General features: G+C 57.2%; 1 protein-coding gene across 3 annotated transcripts in view; it reads left to right on the top strand.

Moving 5' to 3' along the window:
* Tpcn1 (two pore segment channel 1) overlaps positions 1–24,364 on the top strand; it is a 52,292-nt gene extending 27,928 nt beyond the window's left edge. For 2 of the 3 annotated variants that reach the window (XM_003461357.5, XM_013151245.3), the window contains 25 exons: positions 4,697–4,873; positions 5,705–5,818; positions 6,077–6,207; positions 6,487–6,575; positions 7,536–7,570; positions 8,087–8,145; positions 8,348–8,447; positions 10,713–10,829; positions 11,220–11,344; positions 11,899–11,947; positions 12,343–12,406; positions 13,958–14,002; positions 14,781–14,837; positions 14,923–14,976; positions 15,414–15,486; positions 16,314–16,421; positions 17,362–17,433; positions 17,697–17,786; positions 19,031–19,146; positions 19,578–19,624; positions 20,062–20,130; positions 20,223–20,307; positions 20,608–20,747; positions 20,922–21,002; positions 22,546–24,364. In XM_003461357.5, the coding sequence (XP_003461405.2) occupies positions 4,697–4,873; positions 5,705–5,818; positions 6,077–6,207; positions 6,487–6,575; positions 7,536–7,570; positions 8,087–8,145; positions 8,348–8,447; positions 10,713–10,829; positions 11,220–11,344; positions 11,899–11,947; positions 12,343–12,406; positions 13,958–14,002; positions 14,781–14,837; positions 14,923–14,976; positions 15,414–15,486; positions 16,314–16,421; positions 17,362–17,433; positions 17,697–17,786; positions 19,031–19,146; positions 19,578–19,624; positions 20,062–20,130; positions 20,223–20,307; positions 20,608–20,747; positions 20,922–21,002; positions 22,546–22,662 (2,214 nt within the window). In that variant the 3' untranslated portion in view covers positions 22,663–24,364. The remainder of the gene's footprint in view (positions 1–4,696; positions 4,874–5,704; positions 5,819–6,076; positions 6,208–6,486; positions 6,576–7,535; positions 7,571–8,086; positions 8,146–8,347; positions 8,448–10,712; positions 10,830–11,219; positions 11,345–11,898; positions 11,948–12,342; positions 12,407–13,957; positions 14,003–14,780; positions 14,838–14,922; positions 14,977–15,413; positions 15,487–16,313; positions 16,422–17,361; positions 17,434–17,696; positions 17,787–19,030; positions 19,147–19,577; positions 19,625–20,061; positions 20,131–20,222; positions 20,308–20,607; positions 20,748–20,921; positions 21,003–22,545) is intronic. The other variant, NM_001278760.1, reaches the window with a different exon arrangement.
* Positions 24,365–24,473: the final 109 nt, after the last annotated feature.

Raw genomic sequence — 24,473 nt, forward strand, 5'->3', positions numbered from 1 at the left:
AAAAACAAAACTACCAAAGGGCCAGGGATTTAGCTCAGTGGCATAATCCCCGCTACACAACCACCCAAAATCTAGCATGATGTTGAACCCTGTAATCTCAGCATTCTGGGAGGCTGAGGCAGGATGATTGCTTGAGCCCAGGAGTTTGAAGGTGATCTGGCAACATCACAAGATTCTATCTTTTTTTTTTGGTGCCGGGGATTGAACTCATGACGTCATGCTTGCCAGGCAGGTGCTTAAGCCACTGAGCTAAATCCCCAGCCCGAGATTCTATCTTAAAAAAAAAAGTATCATCATGTTGTGTATAATCTGCTGTTTCGTTGTTGTTTGTGCTGCTGGGTTTGAAGCTAGGGCCTCGTGGGTGCTAAGCAAGTACCCCAGCCCTGAGCTACACCCCAGACCTACTCTGCCATTTTTGTGTTTGTGTTTGTAGCATCAGCATAAGCCGTGTAGCTCTTGTGTAAATGTCATGTGTCTAAGTCAGGTACCTGCCTGGCAAGCGTCAGGTGCTGAGTTCAGTTCCTGGTACCAAGAAAATAAGTAGATAAATGACATCAGGTAAACTACCCGGATTTCCTTAGCTACTCGGATACTCCTGTGTATTTTCTCTCACTGTGTATTTCCACTGTGACACATTTACCTTAGCATAAATTGTAACCCAGGGCCAGACTGTACCTAGGTCTGTTTATCTGTCTATCTCTCCCTCCTCTTGTGCACACGTTTAGGGTTTTCTTACCAGAAAGAAAGAAAGAAAAGACACTAAGAAACGAAATCCTGGGTGAGAGGGGTCACCTTTTTGGGGGCTCTTGAGATCCAGTGTGGGATCCCCTGCCCCAAGGAGCTCTCACCTCTTACTGCTGCGTCTGGTCACTAGAAGACTTTGGTTTCTCATAGCATTGAGGAAGAGTTAGGGCAAGGAAATACAGTGTTTCCTAAATCTACTGGACTAATAATTTCCTTAATTTTTTGGAAGTATTGGTTTTTTTTTTTTTTTTTTGTCTTTTTCATTTTTATCGGTACCGGGGATCGAACTCACGACCGCCTGCTTGCAAGGCAGGTGCTTATGCCGCTGAGCTAAACCCCCAGCCCCGGAAGTATTGGTTTTGTCCATTTTTTAAATGGATGTAATTAAACGGTGTGCAACTGTGAGTCTAACACTAGGAGGCTGAGGCAGGAGGATCACCATGAGTTTGACCCTAATCTGGGCAAGACCCTGTCTCAAAATAAAAAGGGCTGGAGATGTAATTCAGTGCGAGGTTTCCCTGGGCTTAGTCCCCAGTACTGAAAAGAAAAAGTTTCTGACTGATAGAATTCTGATTCCCTTTTAAATCTGTACATTATTTGAATTACTTTATAAAAAGTGCATCATTTTCTAAAAATAAAAGGGGAACACAGATGCCCATGAGCAGCTGTTTGCAGCCATCCCAGGGGAGGATCTGGTTAGGCACAGTCAGCACCCTGCTCGCAGTGACTTGTGGGTCACAACTCGGTGCCAAAATCAGCCCTTGGCTCCCCTGTCCCTGTGGCCCTGGGCCCCGAGATGGTCCTGGGTTTGACTCAGGGAACTGAGTGGGCAGCCTGGGAGCCAGGGCCACCCATCAGTCCTCACCCAGGTCACAGACTGCAGCCAGGAAATGAGCCCGGGCATCCCCTAGCGTGGGATCAGACCTGGGAACACGGGTGGTGTCCCCATGTCTTGGCTGGTGAGCCCTCGTCCCCGGCTCCTTTGTGGGAGTTCCAAGTTCTGGGGTCTGGATCTGAGCCCTCCTGTCACCGGCTTCCTGCACCCAGACTGGCCTGCCTGCCTGCCTGCCTTCCTTCCTTCCTTCCTTCCTTCCTTCCTTCCTTCCAGCTGTTTGTGGAAGAAATTGTGCAACAATTACATTTTTTCAGTAATTCAAACCAGGAGCTTCCCAGGCGCCTGTGTGTGCCGCCGCCCTCCCACCCCACAGCCCGTGCAGCTCACCCACCCTTGGCCGCCCAGCTGTGCGTGCCCTTGGTCAGGCCTGTCCCTGTCAGGTCTATTTTTTTTGCTGATGAGGGTGGTGCTCTGTCCTGCTCTGAGCTGCCCTGCACACAGCTGGCCCGGAGACACTGAGGACTGCCTGCCCCTGCATGATGATAGGTCGGTTCCTTCCTGGGCCCAGGCTTGCGCTGGCTCTGCCTGTGCCTCCTGGAGGACACAGAGCCCATGGGGACAGGGAGGAGCGAGGGCGGCTTCTCATCCGCACAGCACTAGGACAGTGGGACAGGATCTCAGCATGTTGTGGGGAGCTGAGCCATCCCTGGTGAGCTGCCATCCTCGGGCTGAATGTGCCGATTGCAGCAGACGTCAGCCACCCCAGCACTCCCGGGGTCACTGAGTGCTGGCTGCCAGGTGACAGCTGAGAATGCCAATGAGGGCCCCCCCGCCCCCCCAGATTCCCTGGCTGGCGTGAGCCGTAAGGCGTCACCTGCTGTGTCCCTAAGGGGACCATTCCAGGCCAGATCATCGGCTGCTGGGAGCCAGCAAGCACATTCTAAGGACAGCTGCTGACTTTATTTTACATTTGTTGGCCCTACTGGGAACAAACAAAACCTTTGTGCAAAGCTTATCTCCTCAGTCCTTTTGTATTTATTTAGAGACAGATCTCACAGTGTCATAAAGTTGTGGAGGCTGAGCTCAAACTTGGGATCTTCCTGCCTCAGCCTCCCAGAGTATGTGCAACACCGTGCCTGGCTGGTGGTCACCGGTGGGCGTTGCAGGAAAATGCTGTGCAGGGTGGGCAGGGATGTACGTGGGTGTGGAAAGCAGCAGGAAGGCACTCAAAAAATTGCAGAGGAATTCCACTCACTTTGACAGTAAAAGCAGGCGGTGCCGCATACCTCATCCCAGTTTCTCAGGAAGCTGAGGCAGGAGGATTATGATTGGGAGGTCAGCCTGGGCCACTTAGTGAGACTGTCTCAAAATGAGCAGTAAAAAGGGCTGGGGATGTCGGGTAGAGGTAGGAGCATTTGCCTGGTGAGTCCTTGGGTTCATCCCCAAGATACTGCAGTAAAGTAAAACTAGAACTGCTGTGTGATCCAGCAGTCCAATTCTGGGAATGCATTCAGAGGTCTTGACACAGTATGTGGAAGGAGTCCTGTGTGGTGTTGTGTGCAGCAGCCACAACATGGAATCGAGTGTCCATTGGTAGATAAAGAAAAGGTTTCTACCCTCGACAGAATACTATATGGCCTTAAAAAAGGAGGAGATCTTGTCATTTGCAATAGCCAACATGAACAGAGCTGGAGGGCGTTATGTTAAGTGAAATAACTCAGGTACCAGAGGACAACTGACTGTGTGGAATCTAAAAAAGCTACATTTGTAGAAATAGAGAAGTGGGGCTGGGGAATGGAGAGATCTTGGTATAAGGATAGAAGATTTTAGTACATATGAGGAGTAAGATTTTGGCCCCTGTTGTATAGCATTGAAACCACAGGTAATACAGTTTAGACTGGGTGTATTGGCATACACCTGTAATCGTAGCACTCGGATTGCCATGAGTTCAAATCCAGCCTGCACTACACAGTGAGTTTAAGGCCAGCCTGAACTATATAGGGTATCTTAAAAAACCCACCATCACAGCAAAAAAAAAAAAAAAAAAAAAAAAAAAAAGAAGAAGAAGAAAAGAAAAAGAAAAAAGGAAACTGCTAAGAAAGATTTTATTTATTTATTTATTTTTAAGACAGAGTCTCACTATGCAGTTCAGGCCACCCTTTGACCTCACTTTGTAGCCCATGTTGGCCTGGAACTTGCAGTGATCCTCCTGCCTCAGCCTCCTGAGTGCTGGGATTACAGACATGCACCACCACTCTCACCTCTAAGAAAGATTTTAAATATTCCCCACACATGCCCATGCACACACACAGAGGTAAATGAGGTGGTGATACAGTAATTACTTTGATTCAGTTATTCCCTAATGTACCCACGTATCAAAATGTCATCATACCCCATACATACATGCAATTATTTTTGTCAATTAAAAGTGTAGCTTGGGTGTGCTGGTGGGCACCTGTGATCTCAGCCTTAGGAGTTTGAGGCAGGAGAGTCTTTGTGAGTTCAAGGCCAGCCTGCACTACAGACCCTGTTTCAAAAATAAAAGCGTAGAAGTACAAGGAAAAAAAAAGCCAAAAATTACAGAATCTGGGTGTGGGGCAGTCTGAATGAAGCCAAATTTAGTAGGGACTCAGGGGCAGCTCTTGGTAGACCGGAAGGAAGGCTCTGCAACTATGGGGGGACAGACACAGCCCCCGTGCCTGGCCAGTGCCTTCCCTCCTCATTGAAGTCCTGTGGAAGCTCTAGCAGTGTCCCCTCTGTCGAGCCTGTAGCAGTCAGGGACTCTGCCCACGGGGAAGGGGTCAGGGGGTCAGGAAGCAGGGCTCGGCCTGCTTTGGTTCAGCACAGGCCCTGGGCTCTGCTTCAGGACCTGCATTCGGATTCTGCAGGCAGCGTGCGGGCCACCCCTGACCGCCTCCATGGCTCTCTGTCCCAGCATCTCTGGGGTCCCTCCCCACCCCGTCCTGCCCACCCCTCAGCAGGCCGGGGTGCGGCTTCCTGAGGTCTGAACAGTTCACATCTCCCGCTTCCCATCGTCTCCACCCCGGCCCGCATCTCCTCTGGGCCACCACGCGGGCAGGAAGAGGACACAGGCCACTGGCATGCCTGTCTCCGCAGGAAGGCGAGAACAACGACAAGTTCTTCACGCACCCCAAGGATGCCAAAGCGCTGGCGGCCTACCTCTTCGCACACAACCATGTCTTCTACCTGATGGAGCTGCTCACCGCCCTGCTGCTGCTGCTGCTGACCCTGTGCGAGGCGCCCGCTGTGCCCGCGTTGCGCCTGGGCATCTATGTGAGCGCATGCGCGTGGGGCGTGGGCGTGGCCTGGGTAGGGGGTGGGCACAAGTGAGCGCGCGTGCGCACTTTACACCTCTGCTGCTGCAGGCATGGCACCCGGTGACAACACGTACCGCTCAGTCCCATGGCCTGGATGGGGGCCGCCTCCTCCACTGCCACCCTGTCCTGCTGTGAATCTCCCTAGTCCCGCTCCACAGTGCTGGCAGGTTCCCTTCTCCCGTCAGCGTCCTGGGCAGGCAGGGGACCTACGGTGTTGGTGTCCAGTCAGGGACCCCATCTGGCCACCTTGCTGGTCCAGGGCCCTGTGAGACGGCTAGGGGGACCACCTCAAGGCACAGCCTTCCCCGGGCTTTTGTCCTTGGGCCCCAAAAGCACTGAAGACTGGCTCCAGGGCCTCTCTGCTCGGCAGCCGCCGTGCTGTGGACTCCCAGGTTTCCAGTGGAATTCTGTGTTCCTTCCCAGCCTCTTTGGTTCTGAAGCCCCTGGGTCACGGTCGCTTGATACCCTTTATGGCTTGTGTAGAAATGACAGGCCACCCTTCCCAGAACAAGGCCGGTGGGAACTCAAGTATTCTCACCCTGAAACACTCGGCGCCTTCCTGATCTGCCACTCCCCGGCGAGTCCTTTTCATGAACGTCCAGTTTGTGTTTGGATGTTCTGCGGACAGCTCCGTTTCCAAGGCTGTGTCTGTTGTCCAGAGCGTCCAGACTTTGATGACTGTGCTGTGGTCCAGCAGCAGTTTCCCAGGTCCCTGGTGGGGAAGGGACAGAAACCGGGGTGGCCATGGGGTGGCCCTGGTGGTGACGCATCTCCCTGCCCCCTGCAGGTCCACGCCACCCTGGAGCTGTTTGCCCTGATGGTGGTGGTGTTTGAACTCTGCATGAAGCTGCGGTGGCTTGGCCTCCACACCTTCATCCGGCACAAGCGGACCATGGTCAAGGTGATGCCCATCTGCCCCACACACAGCAACATTTCCCTCAAGTGTCTTGAGGCCTGTGGACCTGGCCTGTGCTCACCTGGGACGTGTCCTGACTCATTGGCCGCCCTGCTAGGTCCCTAGTGTTCAGTACAGGCAGCCAGGGGAGGCGCATGCTCTCCTGTTTCCTTCAGCCAGCTGGATGGGAGTGGGGTCCCATGCCTGTCAGTGCGATGTGTCCCGGGCTGTGGAGGCTGACAGTGTGGTGCCCGCCGTCCCCAGACCTTCGTGCTGGTCGTGCAGTTCGTCGAGGCCATTGTGGTGCTGGTGCGGCAGACGTCCCACGTGCGGGTGACCAGGGCGCTGCGCTGCATTTTCCTGGTGGACTGTCGCTACTGCGGTGGCGTGCGGCGGTGAGGCCCAGGCAGGGCTGCTGGGTGGTTCCTGCGGTGGCAGAGTGTGGGGAGTGGGAACAGAGCTGCCAGCCCTGTTCATGCAGAGCACCAGCTCCCACACAAGCGGCAGGGGGAGGAGGCTCAGGTGGATCGAGGAGCCACTCCCAGGCGCGGTGGGCGTTAGGGTTAGGGCGTTAGCATTCGGAGACTCCCCCTCCCTTGACCAGTGCATCCCCCAAAGGCCCAGACAGCCTCCGATGGCTGTCACCTCCCCAGGGAGCCTGTCTGTCTCCCCAGCAACCTGCGGCAGATCTTCCAGTCCCTGCCACCCTTCATGGACATCCTCCTGCTGCTGCTCTTCTTCATGATCATCTTCGCCATCCTCGGTGAGTGCTGGGCACTGGGGCAGGGCCACAGGCGGAGAGGGGGACCGTATCTCCCAGTGTCTGTTAGCGCAGTCTGCAGAAACGTATTGCGCACCGTCCTGGAGGCCAGAAGCCCAGGGTGAAGGTTTCCGCAGGTCCAGGCCCCAGGTGCGGGCACTTCCTGCTCCACATCTGCCCCCTCTTGCTGCATGTTGTGGAGGGTGAGGCAGCTCTTTGGGGCTTCTTTTATGAGAGTGCCAGGGCCATGTAGAAAGGCAGGGGCCTGGTGATCTACGTAAGTGAATAAAATCCAGGCACTTTCTAAAAGTCATAGGTACCGTGGTTCCACTCAAGGGAGGGAGTAATGGGGAGCAAATGGGAACCACGCTGTGTCCTCCCCCCCATCCCTGTCCCCATCCGTCCCCTCCTGCCCAGAGGCACCCAGCCCCCACTTCCCTACTGCCACCCCACCCCACACATGGTGGAATTGCCCTGTGCTTGCCCTGAGGGCCGAATTTCTCTCTTCCCAGTTGGGATTTGCAGGCCTGGGAATAGCCCATTCTGGGAGAGGGGAGGCATCGATGTTCCCAGCCCTGGACCGAGGTTGCCTGGGGCAGCGGGCCCGCTGGGCTGTGACTTGGACATCGAATTCTCAGACTGGAGCTTGCAAACCAGCAGTGTGGATTCTAGGCCCAGCCCACGGATGTGTTCCAAATTTGATCTGAAAACTTGGAGCCAGCATTTTAAAATTAGTTTGCATTTCCAGATAGTAAAGCCCAGGCCTGGCAGCACTGGGGGAGGGCGTTGCATGCAGCAGCACCCGCCCCTGTAAGTGGCTGTTGTTCTCCCCCAGTGTCCCTGCCACAACCTTGCCCTCCTTGGCCACGGTACTCGTGGACCTTATTTTTCTGATCTTCAGGGCCCTGGCTTGGGACCTGTGCTCTAACCTTGTCTTCGGTCTGTCTTTCTACCCACTTGTAGGATTCTACTTGTTCTCTTCAAATCCTTCTGACCCGGTAAGTAGTGGGCAGCTCTGTGTCTTTTTTTTTTGTTTGTTTGTTTGTTTAGTTTTTTTCTTAGTTTTTCTGAGTTCTGAAGCTCTGTGTCTTTGAGGGAGGGTTTTCCTTCCCAGAAGGTGGCTGGAGCAACCCCTAGAGCTTAGGAAGGGACTCCCACCCAGCTTCCCCTCACATCCCCACGCTCCTGAGAGACCTCCCACCCAGACAGGAGCTGGGGAACCAGGAAAATCCACTTTCCTGTCCTTAGAAAGTGGGTCCTGGGGTCGGGTCTGGAACCCCGAGCCTTTGTTGGAGTAGTGGAGGTGCCAATCTGGTGGCCCAACTATTGACTCCAGGAAGGAGTCCCCCAAAGTGGGAGCCTGGTTTTGCTGGGGCACAGAGCTCAGGAGGGTGGGCAACCTCACCTTCCCTGCCTGGGGAAGTCTGCCCTGGGGAAGTCCCTGGGAGTCTGCAGGAGGAAGGGGAACCCCTGGAGGTGCCCTCCAACCTCAGTGTGACCCCGCCCTCCCCCAGTACTTCAGCACCCTGGAGAACAGCATCGTCAGCGTCTTTGTCCTTCTGACCACAGCCAAGTGAGTGCCAGCTCCTCTGCCTGCTGTAGTCTCCTCTGCCCATCTGCCCAGAATTGTCTCCCCGTCTCGGCGCCCAGGCACTCGGGGTGCTGTGGTGACGGGAAGCCCAGGGGCTGGGTGTCAGGAAGGCAGATGGGGAGCCGTCCAGGTAGGAGACGGAGGTAGGCGGCCGTGGGCAGCATGTAACCCTCTGCCGCTGCAGCTTCCCGGACGTGATGATGCCCTCCTACTCCCGGAACCCCTGGTCCTGCGTCTTCTTCATCGTGTACCTCTCCATCGAGCTCTACTTCATCATGAACCTGGTGAGTGGCCGTGCCGAGGTGGCCTGCCGTTGGCCTCTGACCCAGACACAGTCAGGCCGTTCACTGATCGGGCCTCAGCCCGGCATGCACAAAGTGGCTTGTACATAGAGACGAAATGATGTGACACCACTGCCCTGGTGCTTCTGCCATGATTATGATTCTCAAAGAATGTTCTTCGTCACATGACCAAGGGCCAGCCCGCCCGTCTCACTGCGTCCATGTGCCAGAAGCATCTCGTGAATTGATTTCCACCCTCTTTATCATGAACCACCAGGAAATCTGATGTAGAATGTAATGTCCCTGCGCTCACCAAGACCTTTGGAAGTGTCAGCAGTGTGGCTGTCACTGGGCAGGTTTCCTGCCATTCGAAGGTCCTGGCCACTGCCAAGACCATGTGTTAGCAGAGGCACCAGAGAGGGTTGTTAGATCTGCGCTGTGTGATTGGCTTGTTCCCTTTTGAGGTGCTGGGGATGGACCTGGAGCCTCACTCGTGAGAGTCCAGTGCTCACCGATGAGCGACAGCCCAGCATGTGCATGTCTTTGTAAACTGTTGAGCAGCACTGTTACACCGCGCTGGTCACGGCGGTCAGGCCAGTGTAGAAACAGAAAGCTCGTTCTCTGGGTAGATTTGTGAGACCTCCTAAAGCTTTGCAGTCTTAGGAAAGAAAATATCTTTTTCAATTCTGTAAAAACTGAAAAGGAATGTGTGGCAGTGTGTTGCTACCACCCTCTGGCTTCAGTGAATTTGCTGGACTGGGTCACAGAACCCAGGAAACACACGGGCCGGTCTGTCACAGAGGCTGTCACGGGGTGAGGCATGGGGGCCACCAGAGGTTCCGTACCCTCGTCAGGTCTGCACACTCAACTGTCCAGAAGCTCTCCCAAGCCTGTCCTGGTTTTTGTTTGGGGGGATTGTCTTGGGATCCCCAGAACCAAGGATTGAACCCAGAGCCTTGGCACTGAGCTACATCCGTAGGCCTTTTAAAAATTTTTTTATTTTGAGGGGCTGGGGGTTTAGCTCAGTGGCATAAGTGCCTGCCTTGAAAGCAGGCAGTCGTGAGTTTGATCCCCGGTACCGATAAAAAGGAAAAAGACCAAAAAAAAAAATTTCTTTTTATTTTGAGGCAGGGTCTCACTAAGTTGTCCAGGCTGGCTTTGAACTTTCAGTCTTCCTGCTGCAGCCTGCTGAGTGCTGCAAGGATTACAGGTGTGCACTATCACACGCAACTGTTTAGAGTTTTCCTGGAGGCTTCCTGGTGTAGGAGGGCTGATCAAAGCAGGGACACCCTGTGGACAGCGAGAGTGTGTCCTCCAGCTAACAGGCTCAGGGGAGCCTGGGAGACCTGTCTGCCTCCCCTCGGTGTGAAGATGCCAGGTTCAATCACCAGCACTGCAAAAGAAAAACAAACACATGTGGACGCATCATAAGACCACAGCCAGGAAAATCTAGCACAGGAGCCAACAGGGGTGCGCAGGCCCGCTCCAGCTCCCAGCCTGTCTCTGTCAATAAAGTTTTATTGGCACGCAGCCACGCCCATTCCTGCACTCATGTCTGTGGTCGGTTTCACTGGTAGGAAGGGGACGAGTAGTTGGCACAGAAACCACCTGGCCTCTTGTTCTAGAAAAGTTTACTTACCTTCAACTCACATAGACAAATGGGACCACCTCAAAGGGGTGGAAGGAACCAGAGAGTTTTCTCCAGACATTTTCAATAAAGAGCATTCCTAAGAAATTGTTGGGTCAGGGGCTGGGGCTTTAGCTCAGCGGCATAAGCACCTGCCTTGCAAGCAGGCGGTCATGAGTTTGATCCCCAGTACTGATAAAAAGTTAAAAAAAAAAAATTGTTGGGTGGATTCCCTCCCTCCCGCCCTGTGCGGTTGGGGTTTGGGTTAGAGTTAGGGGTGCAGGACGATGTGTGGGCTCAGGAAGGCATGCTGGATGGCCATCTACTCTGGGCGTCCCCTCCTCAACTGAGACCTTCTGCATCCTCTCCTGTGTGGGGCCACCCCTTGGGCAGTGACCCCCAAGAAGCATCCGGCCAGGAGGAGGAAGCACCAGGCCGTTCCTCTGGCTGCTGTCCTCTCCCCTGGCCAGTCCTCTGCCCAGCCAGGGACACAGCAGAGGTGGCGACCGGAAGGAAGAAGTGGGGGAATCCAGGAGCAGTGTCATTAGAGGAAAGGGTGCAAGTCTTGACCCCGGCCCAGGGGTCTCCTGCCGCGGCTCCAGGCCCCCCAGGGCAGCCAGAGCTCTGTGCTTCCCTCCCAGCTCCTGGCTGTGGTGTTTGACACCTTTAATGACATCGAGAAGCGCAAGTTCAAGTCTCTGCTGCTGCACAAGCGGACGGCCATCCAGCACGCCTTCCGACTGCTCACCAGCCAGCGGGTAAGTGGGGGTGAGGTGGGCACTGCTGTCCTGTCCTGCCCACGGCAGCCCTGCACTTGGCAGGGCCAGTGACCTCATAAATACGATCTTTTTTTTCCTCTTTGTATTGGGGACTGAACCTAGGGCCTTCACACTAAGCTACATCTTCAGCCCTTTTGTATTTTTTTATTTTGAGACAGAGTTTCATTAGATCATTAAGTTGCCCAGGCTGGCCTTGAGCTTACAATCCTCCTGCCTCGGCCTCCCAGAGTGCAGGGATTACAGGTGTGCACCACTAGGGCCAGCCAGAAATAAGCAGTCTTACCCTGGGGAGAGTGAATATTGCCCTGCGGTCTGTGATGCTGGGCACTGGCGTAGCTGGCGGCCCCTCACATGGTCTCTCTCCCCCAGAAGCCCATGGGCATCTCCTACAGGCAGTTCGAAGGCCTGATGCGCTTCTACAAGCCCCGGATGAGTGCCAGGGAGCGTTTCCTGACTTTCAAGGCCCTGAATCAGAGCAACAAACCTCTTCTGAGGTGAGTATGCGTGACAGGCAGGGACAGGGCAGCCCTGCGGACCTCAGCAGACGGAGCTGGGATGAGGAGGTTGCCAGAGCCTTGAGTTTCCTTACACAGCTTCTTATATGTGGCGATTGTATTCATCTGGATTCTTGCAAGCCACAGAAGTCCTTCTGATAGAAAGAAAAGATAATAAAGACAGAACTGTGCTCAGAAGATGGGTTGACCCAGCGGCTCGCCCTCAGGCTCCAGCGGGACAGGGCAGCCTGAGGTCTCCACACAGTACGGCCTGTGTAGGCTTGGGCAGGCGCCCCGGGATGGGGAGATGCAGCCTGTGGAGGCGGGAGGCTGGTTGCTTATGCATGGCCGCTGGTGGAAGAGGCAGGGCTCTCCATCTTGGTACAGCCTTGCCCAGGGCTGCCCCTCCAGGGGCCTGAGGGCTCAGGATGCTGTAGATAGGGTCCTAGTGCCTCTGCACCCTCGGAGGTACCGCAGGGCAGGCAGGCAAGGCTGGGGCCAGAGCCCAGCGGTCGTGTCAGGACCGTCCTGCCTTTCTGCTTTGTTTATGACAGCCTGGAGGATTTTTGTGACATTTATGAAATCGCCACCCTGAAGTGGAAGGTGAGTGCTCCCGGGAGACAGGCGGGGACAGTGGACAGGCACCAAACTCCAGCTCTGTCCCCACATGACAGCAGTGGCCTCGGGGGCCATTGGCCGGCCCACACCTGCTTCCCTTAAAGGTGGCATCTCGGCTTGGGACCCTGATTTTCAGGCAGACCTCGGGTGCCTGAGTGACATTGGGCGAGTGCCTGAACCCTCTCGAGTCTGACCTGGGACCAGAGACTGTAGTCCCCACCATGGCAGGATGTGCCCATGGCGTGCTCACGCTGTCACTTACGTCCATGCTCACCCCATCTTCCAGTGTAGCTGGGGGGCAGGGGAGGCCAGGCCTGCTCCTGGTCCTGGTCCAGGCCCCTCCCTCACCTACTGTCCCCCGTGGCCCTGCTCCCCCGCAGACAAAGAGAAACCGAGAGCACTGGTTTGATGAACTCCCCAGGACGGCCTTCCTCATCTTCAAGGGTGAGGCTGGGCCCGGGGGTGAGCGGCTGGGGCAGGTTCAGAGGGGATGGGGTGTGCGTGAGTGCAGGTGTGGGCACACGTGTGTGCACACAGAGACTCTTCAAGTGTGATCGTGTGAGCAGGGATGAATGGTGAGACCTGAGCTAGGAAGGATCGGTGTCACTCAAAACCCAGGGGCTGGGGGTGTGGCTCGGTGACGGCACTCGCCTCGTCCCATGCAGGGGGCTCTAGGGTCCACCCCAGCACTGCAGGAAAAACCCCAGCAGAGGGATCCATTGATACTTAGAAAATGATCCTCCCCCACACACACCAACCCTGTTAATTCTCTCCTGTGCTGTTTTCTGTCCGTTCTCTGTGCCCTTTTGTTTTTTCCTTTTCTTTTTTGTGACAATGTCTCGCTTTGTGGTTTTTTTTTTTTTTGTCTTTTTCGTTTTTATCGGTACCAGGGACCGAACTCATGACTGCCTGCTTGCAAGGCAGGTGTTTATGCCGCTGAGCTAAATCCCCAGCCCCTCAATGTCTTGCTTTGAAGTCCAGGCTGTTCTTGAACTCATGATGATTCTCCTGCCTCAGCCTCCCAAGTGCTGGAATTAGAGGCATGCACCACTTCACATGGCCTTTCTGTGGCTTTTAAACAGCAGCAGGATTATGTTGTACGTGCTGTGTGTAAGCTGCCTCCATCTAATAACTGTCCTTCCCTCCTCTCCCGGCAGGCAGTGCGGATAGTGCACATGGCCCTTTGCATAATGCACGAATAGTCTGAACTTGGAAATGTTTCAGTCAGGCGCTGCTGTGGTTTACCTAACCATGCCCCTTAGTTTGGTGGCAGTTTTGAAGTTCTGCTTGGAAACATGGTCAACCTGCACACAGTTTCTTGGGCCAAAAGCTGGAAGCCTGGATCTGGGCCATTATGAATGAGAATAAAGATATTACAGACTCTTTTGTGATTTTTTTCCCACATTGAGGCCATTGGGCACAGCTGTCACCCCATGTACTTTTGATTTTTTATTTTTTTACCCATATTTTTTTTTTCCCTTTTTATCGGTACCAGGGATCGAATTCACGACTGTCTGCTTTCAAGGCAGGCGCTTATGCTGCTGAGCTAAATCCTCAGCCCCAACCCCATATTCTTTATTCCCCTCCCTGCTTCTTTTTCTTCTAGAGACAGGGTCTTGCTGTGCTGCCCAGCCAGGCCTCAGATTCCAGGGTTCAAGTGACCCTCCTGCCTCAGCCTCCCAAGAAGTTGGGGCTAGGGCACGTCCATGCCAGCCCAGATGGCTTGTCTCTGAGGGCTTTTCCTGCCACTCGGATGGCAGCACAAAGCTTTGCTGTGCTCTATGTCGGTACCAGGCCCCCTGGACTCTCCCCAGGACAGCTGTGTGTCTTGTCCAGGCTGTGAGCGTGGTGTGGGTGTTGCTCTAGGCCTGTGCTTTGTCACCATCCTCTGCCACCCTGACCAGCAAAACTTGGTTGCCAGGGGCATGATGTTTCGTAGGGGGGTGGGTTCTTGGACATGAAATTCCCATGTTAACATTTCTTCTCTCCAAACAGGAATCAACATGCTGGTGAAGTCCAAGGCCTTCCAATATTTCATGTGTAAGTGTGAGCTGTCGCAGGTGGGGCCCTTTTCCTGAGCTCTTCGCCATTTGAGACGGTGGAGAAGCAAGAGATGAGGCCCACAGTCACCAGGGCCCTGGCTCCTTCCTGCTGGAACCACTGTCCTGAGCCCACAGCCGGAGGGCCAGGGCGTGCCCGAGTATCTCTCTCCAGGCTTGGCTGAGCGCTCGCCTTCCTAGGATAACTATGTTGTGTGCTTGCCCCGTGCTGCAGTTCAGGCCTGGGGTTTCACCTGTCACCGTATGTGTTAAGATTGAGGTTCCCGAGGATGCTGGCACAGTCACTCGCCTGCTGCATCCCAGTGTCTAGAGTAGCAATCCCAGGATAATCCCGACAGCATCATTACTAGGAAGGTCACTCTGGTAACACAATTTCAGGTCACTGTGTTTTGGGTCATATACTCGAGTCTTTTCTTTCCAGTACTAGAGGTTGAACCCAGGGCCTTTGTCCTGAGCTATATCCCCAGCCAATCTGTCACGTATTATTTTGACCCAGTGTCTCACCGACTCACCCAGGCTGGACTCGACCTTAGCACCCTCCTGCTTCAGCCTCCCAGCGTAGGACATGCATTGCAGCACCACACCCAGCTGTGTTTCTTTTGTTCCTGAAGGAAACTCCCAGTTTGTTCAGCTCCCAGAAAGAGCATGAGCAGAAGGAAACCCCTGGAGACAAGCCCCCGAGGGTGCAGAGCTCTCTGGGAAGGAACCGCCACATTTGCAAACCTGCCCGTGCTGTGTCTCCCTGTGGTCTCTTTCAGACTTGGTGGTGGCGGTGAATGGGGTGTGGATCCTGGTGGAGACGTTCATGCTGCGAGGTGAGTGGCCGGGGCCAGGCTGGGGCCGGGGCTAGGGTTGGGGCCGGGGCCCTGCAGGGCTCAGTGGCTGTGATCTGTCTTGCAGGCGGGAACTTCATCTCCAAGCCCGTGCCCTGGAGCTACCTCATCTTCCTCACCAGTGAGTGTCCTGGCTGGCAGGGCTGCCCTGGCTCGGGGAGCAGAGGTGCAGCCTGACGCATCTCACCCCGGTTCAGACTCCGTGGTTGTCTCTGCCCTTGACATCACTCACACTGCTGGTCCCCGTGTCCTTGTCAGACTCTTAAGCTCCCTGCCAGCGGGCACTCTGCTTCTGCCCTCCTCATGTGCCCAGCGCTAAGCTTGGCACGAGAGCTGTACAGGGAGTAGGTCCCTGGGGCCGGGCCATCCCCGGAGAGGGACCGCCATGTCTCTCTTCCTAAGCAGATTGCCCCATCTCCCATTGCCCAGTCCAGGCCCTGTCATGTAGTTGTTCTGGCCCCCTCGGGGTGGGGTGGTATTGTCCACAGGACCCCGAGCCCAGCCAGGAGAGAGAGGGCGAAGGCCGTGGTGCTGACCACCCCTCCTGCCCGCCCACAGTCTACGGTGTGGAGCTGTTCCTGAAGGTGGCCGGCCTGGGCCCTGTGCAGTACCTGTCCTCCCGGTGGAACCTGTAAGTGACACGCTGTGGTCCTGCTGCGGGCTGGCTGGTGCTCTCCTGAGTGCACTGTCTGCCTGCCATAGTTCTGACTCGACTCAGGACCCCCTGCAGCCACCTTAACCCATCCTCTGGGCAGCAGCCCCAAGGTTGCCCAGGCTGGCTCAGTGGGCAGCACTAAGCTTGTCCTGCGCCAGCAGGGGAATGAACTCCAGGGTCCTTCTCCCTGTCACCGTGAAGTCACCTGTGAAGCCAGGCCCCACATAGAGCCCAGAGGGCAGTGGTGTGTCCCTGCTGAGACAGCTACCTGGGAGGCTGAGGCAGGAGGATGACTTGAGCCAAGGAGTTCGAGGGCGACCTGGGCTACACAATGAGACTGTCTCAAAAAAATAAAAATAAAAATAGGCTTGAGAGTAAAGATTAATGTCAGGGAGCTACCCAGCACCGCACCCAGAGGACCTGCAAGGACATGTCCCTTCTGTGTACAAAGCTTCCGTCCTGCTTTGTGGGTGTAGTCTAGGAGTCCCACCTTTTCCCGTGGAGGGTTGGGTTGCCCAGGGTGACCAGATGCGGTGGGTGCTGCTGAGCCCAGATCTTTTGCCCTCTCTGCCCGTATTCTACTGGGGCCCCTCTGGACTGGTTCCCAGGCATTTGAGCCCCGGGGGTCAGCCCTGAGGCCTCACCCTGAAACCTGTGCTGTGCCGGGTGCCAGACCCATTGGCCCCATGGACCCGGGGCTGAAGGACGGTGCTGCAGCCGAGCCTTGGGGGAGCCCGGCAGGGGTGGTGAGGGCACAGCACCCAGGGGCTGCCAAGCTGATGGTGGCTTCTTCCCCGGCCCAGGTTCGACTTCTCTGTCACGGTGTTTGCCTTCCTGGGCCTGCTGGCCCTGGCCCTCAACATGGAGCCCTTCTATTTCATCGTGGTCTTGCGTCCCCTCCAGCTGCTGAGGTGATGGCCAGGGCTGGGCAGGGGCAGAGCGGGAGGGTGGGAACCCTGGAACTGGCTGGGAGGTGACACAGAGCAGACCGGAGACTTGGAGCTGCAGTCAGGCGGCACTGCCCTGCAGGGCCCTGGTGTCTGGGTCTCCCATGAGGCTCAGGCTGCACCTTGCGTCCCCAGCCCCCGGCACTCCTGACTGGCTGTGCCACCCTGCTTGTGGCTCCTGGGAACTCTGCCCATGGCCGCAACACCCAGTCAGACTCCAGAGTGTCTTCGAGGCCCACTCTGGGGAGGTCCTGGTGCAGACACCTCTTTGCCAGGGAGCCTGGGGGAAGTCAGCAGGCCCTGCCCACCCGTGAGGTCTCTTCAGAAACAGGCTTGCAGGGCCTTCTGTCTTTGGGGTCCCGGGTTTTGTGCCCACCTCCCTGTCCTTCCTTCTCTAGAGGCCATCCTGGCCTGGCCTCTGGAGGAGGAGCCTGCTGCCACGGTGGCCACACTAGTGGCCTGTGTGTCCCTTCTTGCATGCAGCGATGAGCTCCTGCAGCTGCGGGCATCAGCGCCTCCTTCCCCACTTTGCTGCATCATCAGCCTTCTCAGCCACCTGCCTCGTTTGTAAACTAGCAGAGGGGTTGCCACTGGCCTCGAGACCCCGTAAAGTGCTGTGGGGAAGCCGAGTATGGTGGCAGGCGCCTGTCACTCCAGCACCAGAAAGGCCTGAGGCAGGAGAATTGCAAGTTTGAGGCCAACCCATGCAAGCTACTAAACCCTGGCTCAAAAAGCAAAGAGCTGGGTGTGACTCGGTTGTGCAGTGCTCCCCTGGTCTGTGTGAGGCTGCCACCGTCCCGTACCACGTGCGCGAGGCCCCACAGCCTCTTCCACCCCTGCAGGCGCGGAAGGCAGGTGGTGCAAGCGTCCACCTTGACGGCTGCCCTTCCCTTCCCTCCACCAGGCTGTTTAAGCTGAAGAAGCGATACAGTAACGTCCTGGACACCATGTTTGAGCTGCTGCCCCGGATGGCCAGGTACTGCCCTGCCCTGGCCCACAGGCCAGCGTCCTGAGCCTGCACCCAGGGGACCCGAGCTGGGAGGTATCGGGGTGAGGAGGAGCCCAGAAGGGGGCAGACTCGGGGGCCTGGTGGGTCTCGGGGGAGGCTGGTCCTTGGCCATGCAGGTGTCCCTGGCCCACTGCGAAGTCCCTGTGGGCAGGGGTCATGCTGCTCCACTGTCTCCCGGGTGCCCACCCTAGAGCGCCCCCCCGCACTCACGCCTCCCTCCGCCCCCCCAGCCTCGGCCTCACCTTGCTAATCTTCTACTACTCCTTCGCCATCGTGGGCATGGAGTTCTTCTGCGGGCGCCTGTACCCCAACTGCTGCAAGTGAGTGGCGGGGGGACTCGGGTCTTGGGCTCCGCGAGGGGCCTGGACTCGGGCTTTCTCGGGGTAGAGGTGCTGGGTGGATTTCTGTCCCCCAGGTAGGGTCAGGGGCCACCCAAAGGCTCCTGCTTCCTCGGGGCCAGAAGCCTGAGTCCCCGGCTGCCCCCCACTCTGTCCTGCAGTGACCGGGGACCGGGCAAGGACAAATCTCCCAAGGGCAGCCTCCCTGCCCTCCTGTCCCTGCCCACTGAGCTGCCCTTCTGGACTCTGCGTCCTCTTTGTGATTGGGTCCCTGTGACCCAATCACTGTACTCAGTGTCACAGTGAGCTGGGGACCTGAGCCGCAGCAGTGGGTCACAGACTGTATACTATGTCAGAACCCAGAGGGCACCTTCCACAGGCATATCCCAGACACCCAGTCCGGGACACTCAGTCCCAGACACCCTGTCCCGGCCATGCCTGAGCAGTAGCTGCTGCAGACTCAGCAAGAGGCCCAGGACTCTCTGTGGAGCCTGCTGCTGGTGGCCCTGGGTGCCAGACTCTCAAGTGCAGTGTGGGATTTAGCCGTAAAGGATGGGCAGGTGGCTGGGCGTGATGGATCACATCTGTAATCCCAGTACTTGGGAGGTTGAGGCAGGAGAGTTGCTGCCAAAGTTCAAAGCCAGCCTGGGCTACATAGTGAGGCCCTGTCTAAAGAAAAAAAAAAAGAAAGAAAAAGAAACAGGTACATACTCAGTACTCTGGGAGGCTGAGGCAGGAGTATCACAAGTTTGAATCCACCCGGGCAAGTTGTTTCAAAAAACAGGCTGTGTTTGCGACCCAGGGGAGGCTCGGGTTCCTTTCCCAGCCACCCCTTCCCAAGAGTGGCAGGTGAGGTCTCCTTGAAGTGGGGACAGCCTCTCCAAACATGGGGCACACTGAGCAGGGCACTGGACAGGAAGGGGGGCTCCTCTACCTAGAGCTGGTACCAAGCGTTGGGCTCAGGAGCGCCTCACCCCCAAGATGAGGGGTGCAGAGGAGGCAGTGACAGAGCCAGAAAGCAGTGTCCCCCAGCTGCAGAGAGGCCTGGAGGTGGCACCAGGGCCCCAGGGCTGGGAGCGCCCCACAGCCAGCAGGGGTGGCCCAGGGAGCTGGAGGGGCAGAGCAGGAAAGGGCTGTGGCGGGGCCCTGGCTGGGTGTCCTCTGTGGGGGTGGACGGGGATGGGGACAGTGACCTCGTGACCCCTCCTGCCCCTCTTCCCCTCCAGCACCAGCACGGTGGCCGATGCCTACCGCTGGCTCAACCACACCGTGGGCGACAAGACGGTGGTGGAGGAGGGTTACTATTATCTCAACAACTTTGACAACATCCTCAACAGCTTCGGTGCGTGGAGCCCGCAGGCCGCCCGGGGCACTGCTGAGCCTGCTGCTCTGGGCCCAGCTGAAGGGTGTGGTCCGCACAGCCAGGGCCAGGGTCCAGCGCCTCCCCTTCGTCCATGTCAGTTGTGGGGGGACCCTGCCCAAGCACTGCCCTAGCTCAGGCCCTACTATGTCCCCCAGTTCCATGGATAAGCCTGGGGGCTGGAGGAAAGTGGTCCTCATAGAGAAAGGGGGATCCCAAGAGATGGAGGCTTCCTGGCCCCAGCCAGTCCTGGTCCTGCACGGGGGGGTGAGGCCCAGGGTGCGGCCCTGATCTTCCCTAAGCCCACGGTCCAGGCGGTTACTCGGTGGCCCCGTCACCAAGGGCCTGGGGCCCGGAAGAGGAGTCTAGAGGCCCGTCTGTCAGGACGCTTCTCTGTCCCCTTCCCTCCACAGTGACCTTGTTCGAGCTCACGGTTGTCAACAACTGGTACATCATCATGGTAAGATCTCGGAGCCCCTGCCCCAGCCTCCTCCCAGCAACCAGAGAGGAGAGGCCAATAGCCCGAGCTCTGACCTGTCTCCCACTGCACACAGATGACATTTCAGTGTAGCGGGCTAGGCATGGTGACAGGGTCCCCAAGTTCAGTGCTTAGGAGGCCAAGGCAGGAGGGTTGCTTGAGCCTGGGAGTTTAAGGCCAACCTGGCTGACATAGTCTGTAAGGGGAAAAGGCAGCAGCATGGCCATGCTGAGTAAGGCCCCCCAGGGGGAGGTGTGGTCTCGGCCACCCTCTCCGAGGACGTCAGACCAGGAGGCCAGGCCCACTCCGCCTCCACAGCCAGAGGAGAGGCTGTGGGCTGCGGTCTGGGTGACCTGGGGGAGTGGGGGCCACTGTCGCCTGTGCTCTGGCTCACTGTCTGCATCCCCGTCCCCTCGCAGGAAGGTGTCACCTCACAGACCTCCCACTGGAGCCGCCTGTACTTCATGACCTTTTACATCGTGACCATGGTGGGTCAGACCCTGCGTGCCCTCCTCTCCCTCCCCTCCCCCAGTCTCCTGTCGGGTGCAGGCCTCGGCCAGACACCTCCTTCCCCCTCCAGGTGGTGATGACCATCATTGTGGCCTTCATCCTGGAGGCCTTCGTCTTCCGGATGAACTACAGCCGCAAGAGCCAGGACTCAGAAGGTGACAGGCGGGGGCAGCTCTGTCTTATCTGTCTGTCTGTCCATGTCAGCTCCATGGCTGGCTGTCGGCTTGTCAGCTGGCCGGTGGTCCAGGGGGGCCAGCCTCTGGCAGTTCAGTGCATCCATCCAGCAATGGTTTTCTGACACTGAATGTCACACCGGTGCCCAATCTCCTCTCAAACCCATGCGAGTCAGGCTTGGGAAGTGGCAGCCCCAGACAGCCCTGACATCCTGCGGGGGGAGGGTGGTCCCCTTGATGGCCAGGGGAGTGGATTTGGAGCTTAGGGCTCCCTCCTCGCAGTGGATGGTGGCATCACCGTTGAGAAGGAAATCTCCAAGGAGGAGCTGGTGGCCGTCCTGGAGCTGTATCGCGGGGCGCGAGGGGCCTCCTCGGATGTCACCCGGCTGCTCGAGACCCTCTCGCAGATGGAGAAGTACCAGGTGGGGGGCGAAGGCCTGCAGGCAGGTGTCGGCTCAGCGTCCTCCCTGCCCTCAGGTGGCACCTTGCAGGCACGGGCAGGGTGGGAGAGCACTGTGGCACTGCGCCAGGCCCTGGCATAGGCAGGTTCAGGCCAGCAGTGGCCGAGCCCAGCAGCAGCCTCTGCTCTTCTTTAGCAAAATTCCCTGGTGTTCCTGGGGCGGAGGTCAAGGACCAAAAGCGACCTGAGCCTGAAGATGTACCAGGAGGAGATCCAGGTAGGCCCTGCTCCCCCAGGAGGCCTCAGGCCCTGTCCCAGTGGACACGGAGGCTAGAGAGATGTGGGGACATCGCTAGTGACACTGCAGGGGCCCCTTGCCTTGTCCCCATGGATCTGACCCTCCTGCCCAGCACAGTGGCCCGGCATCGCCTCCCACCCAGCTCTGCCCGAGCTGCAGAGAAGCTGCCAGCGGGAGTCAAGATGGACAGAGAGGAGAGGCCTGGCCGTCCAGCGGGACGTGTTGCCCCAGACAGTGGCCGTGCCCTGCTTCCCCAAAGGAGTGAGCCTTGTTGTGCCCAGCCACTTAGGTGCTCCGATTGTCCAGGGCTGTTGGGGCTTTTGTTTTAAGAGAAGGGAGAGGCCAAATATCTTCCAGACAGTCTCCCTGTCTCTCCGTGTTGGCCACTGTGTTGAAAACCCTCCCAGAGCACACGTGGCTGGCACGGGGCCTTCCATCGGAGGGGGCCCCCCAGCCCAGGGTCCTGCCTGTGTTCTCCCTCCCTGGGGCCTCTGTACCGCAGCCTGCTCGGGTGTCCTTCTGGCCGGAATCCTTGTTTCACCAAGGCAGTGATGACCATGTCCACACCTGAGGCCTGGAGCTCAGCTCCCGGAATTGACTTTACCACTTTTTTTGGAAACCCAAGAGATGGTGGGCCACTTCCCTTGGGCACACACAGTAGCCTCTGAACTTGGTGTCAGAGTATGGCCTGGGTTCCACCCCCACCTGAAACAGGGCCTGCCTCCCAGAGCCACAGGGCTCCGAAAGCGCACGATTGCACTGTTTTATCGTGTGTGTGTGTGTGTGTGTGTGTGTCCTCGAGGGAGGGCAGGGTACTGAGAATTGGACACAGGACCTTGTGCTTGCCAGGCAGACACTTATACCACTGAACTACATCCCCGGCCTACGTCTGTCTTTCTGAGACAGAGTTATTATGCAGTTCAGGCTGGCCTTAAGATCACTTTGTAGCCCAGGCTGGCCTCAAATTTGAACGATCCTCCTGCCTCAGGGATCACAAGCATGGGCCTGAGTGCTGGGATCACAAGCACGGGCCACCGCACCTGGCTCTTTTTTTAAAGACACGATCTCTCAGTGGAATCCAGGCTGGCCTTGAAGTCCCAGCAGTCCTCCTCAGCGGAGCTCTGGGATCACAGGCGGGTGCCAGCTTCCTGGCTTGAATTATTCTTTAAGCTTTTAAACCTCTGCGATCTGTGGTTACCTGGTTAAAGAGATGATATGAGCTGGGCAAGGTGGTTCACACCCATAATACCAGCTACTAGGGAGGCTGAGGCAGGAGGGTCACAAGTGTGAGGCCACCCTGGGCAGCATAGTAAGGCCGGCTCAAAATCAGAAAGATGATGTGGGCCAAGTGCCTGTCACCAGCAGGTCCTGCCCCACATTCGGAACCCCCAGTCCTGCTCAGTCCTAGCGGGGTGGGCTATGGCTGTGTCCCATGTCCACCACCCCGAGGGAGAGGGTGTGGTGGGTACAGCACAGGCTGGGAAGGACAGTCCCCCTCAGCCCCCCCGCGCTCTGCCCCCAGGAGTGGTACGCGGAACACGCCAGGGAGCAGGAGGCCCAGCGGCAGCTCCACGGAGGCACTGACCCCGCCACCCAGCAGGCCCCCTACAGTCGCCAGCGCTCACAGACGGTCACCTAGCGCCAGCTCTTGAAGCCATCTCTTCTATGCAATAACAGTAGTATTCTCTTCCCGCCACGTACCGGGAGCACGTGTGTGAACACACTCACATATACGCACACGTCTGTAGAGAGTGCGGACCAGCAGATGCCACGCAGAGTCGCCTGGCCCTGTCTTCCAGATGCCACAGTCTCCTGGCCTTACAAGGGCCGTCCCCAAAGAGCCGGGCGGGCTGGGCCTCCTGCTGCTGCTTCCAGGCCCGTGTCCCCCGAGAGCTCCCTACTAACCTCCCTGTGACCTTGTCACGGGCATGTGTCTGGCTGAGGGGACAAAACCACTTACCAGGGGAAGAAAAGCACTCCCACCCCGGCAGTATTTCTCAGACGATAATGTAGGATGGGCGTCCCGTGGAGGGAAGAGGGATGTCATAGAGAGTGGTCAGGTTCGGGTAGCCAGGGCCAGGCCAGAGGTGGCACTGACCCGTTTCAGGCCCACCTCTGTGAGTCCTCTCCTGTGCACGTTGCTTTAGTGTTATGGCTGGTAATCCTCCTGCCACAGCCTCTGGCTGGACAGACACCAGGTAGAGAAGACGGTCACTTCCTGCCTGGGCCTTCTCTACCAGGTCCTCTTCCTGGGGTGGGCCTTCCCCAGTGGGTGCTGGGAACAGGGTCACAGGCGCAGGGGTGCTTGCTGCAGCCAAGGTGGGAACTCATTACTCTGGGGTATTCCACAGCAGAATTTATTTTAAGAGGTTCGTGCAGGCACCCAGCTAACCCAGTGCCTCGTGGGTGGTCTGTATACTAGCTGGGCGTGGCCAGGTGGCACAGGGCAGAGGTCAGGGATTGGAGCTGCCAAGCAGGCAGAGCCTGATCCTGGGGAGCAGTCCCAGTCCCCTCCTCCACCCTGTCACCCCCCAGGGCCAGGCTAATCTGGAAGGCAGCTGGGCGCCCTCTGTCTGAAGCAGGGCAAAGTGGTGTCCTGAGTTTTTAAGCACAGCCTTTGGGAAAACACTTTCCAGGATAGTCAGGAGATGACATGGTCCTCTTCCTCTCTGGAGGGCCATCCGTCACTGCCGGAGCTCATGGAGCCCGGGCCAGAGCTCTCCTCTCCAGAGAGGAACCCTTATTTGCACATTTGGGTGCCTTTTTGCTTTTGTGTATTGGAATGGGCATTCTGGGGGGTGGGCAGCCTCGTGAGGGGGCAAGGTATGTGACCTGAGCATCTGACCTGCAGAGCTGGTGGGTGTTTCAGTCCTGCTGCAGGGGGGTCACTAGTACCCCGCCTGGCCCTGGCCTGGTCAGATCTGCACAGTGGTGGTAGGGTTGGTGGGCCAGACTCCAGCCAGTGATGAGCTCTGTCACCTGGCCAGTGCCAGCCACCAGGTGCCCCCAGCTGTGACTCCAGGGCCCAGGGATGTCATCTAGCTCAGATGCTCCACCCCATCCCCACATCACAGCTGAGCAGGACCAGGTGACCCTTGCTGCAGACTCCCCCGGTCACAGCCTGTCCAGGGCAGCAGGGCCACCGTGCCCTCCCGCTGGGCCAAGGCTCTTTGCCTCCTCCTCCCCCACCCCAGCCTTACTTCACACCATGCGGACAATCATTTTGTACTGATCGCAGGAGCAGCCCTGTAAGATTTTGTATGTTGATGATTTGCTACCTAGAAACCCACTGCGTCTCTGGATCTCTGGCATATTAATATTAAAAGCCTGTGCTTTGTAAACCGTGTAACTTCTGGTTATTTGGTGGGAGGGGCCCCATTCACTCACCTCACCCCCACCTTCGGTGCACCCTCACCCGGCCCAGGGAAAGAACCCGTAAGAGCCAGGGTA

This window comes from Cavia porcellus, unplaced genomic scaffold (assembly GCF_034190915.1).
Source record: "Cavia porcellus strain 051 isolate PalLab524CR breed Dunkin Hartley unplaced genomic scaffold, mCavPor4.1 scaffold_16, whole genome shotgun sequence".
Taxonomy (NCBI): domain Eukaryota; kingdom Metazoa; phylum Chordata; class Mammalia; order Rodentia; family Caviidae; genus Cavia; species Cavia porcellus.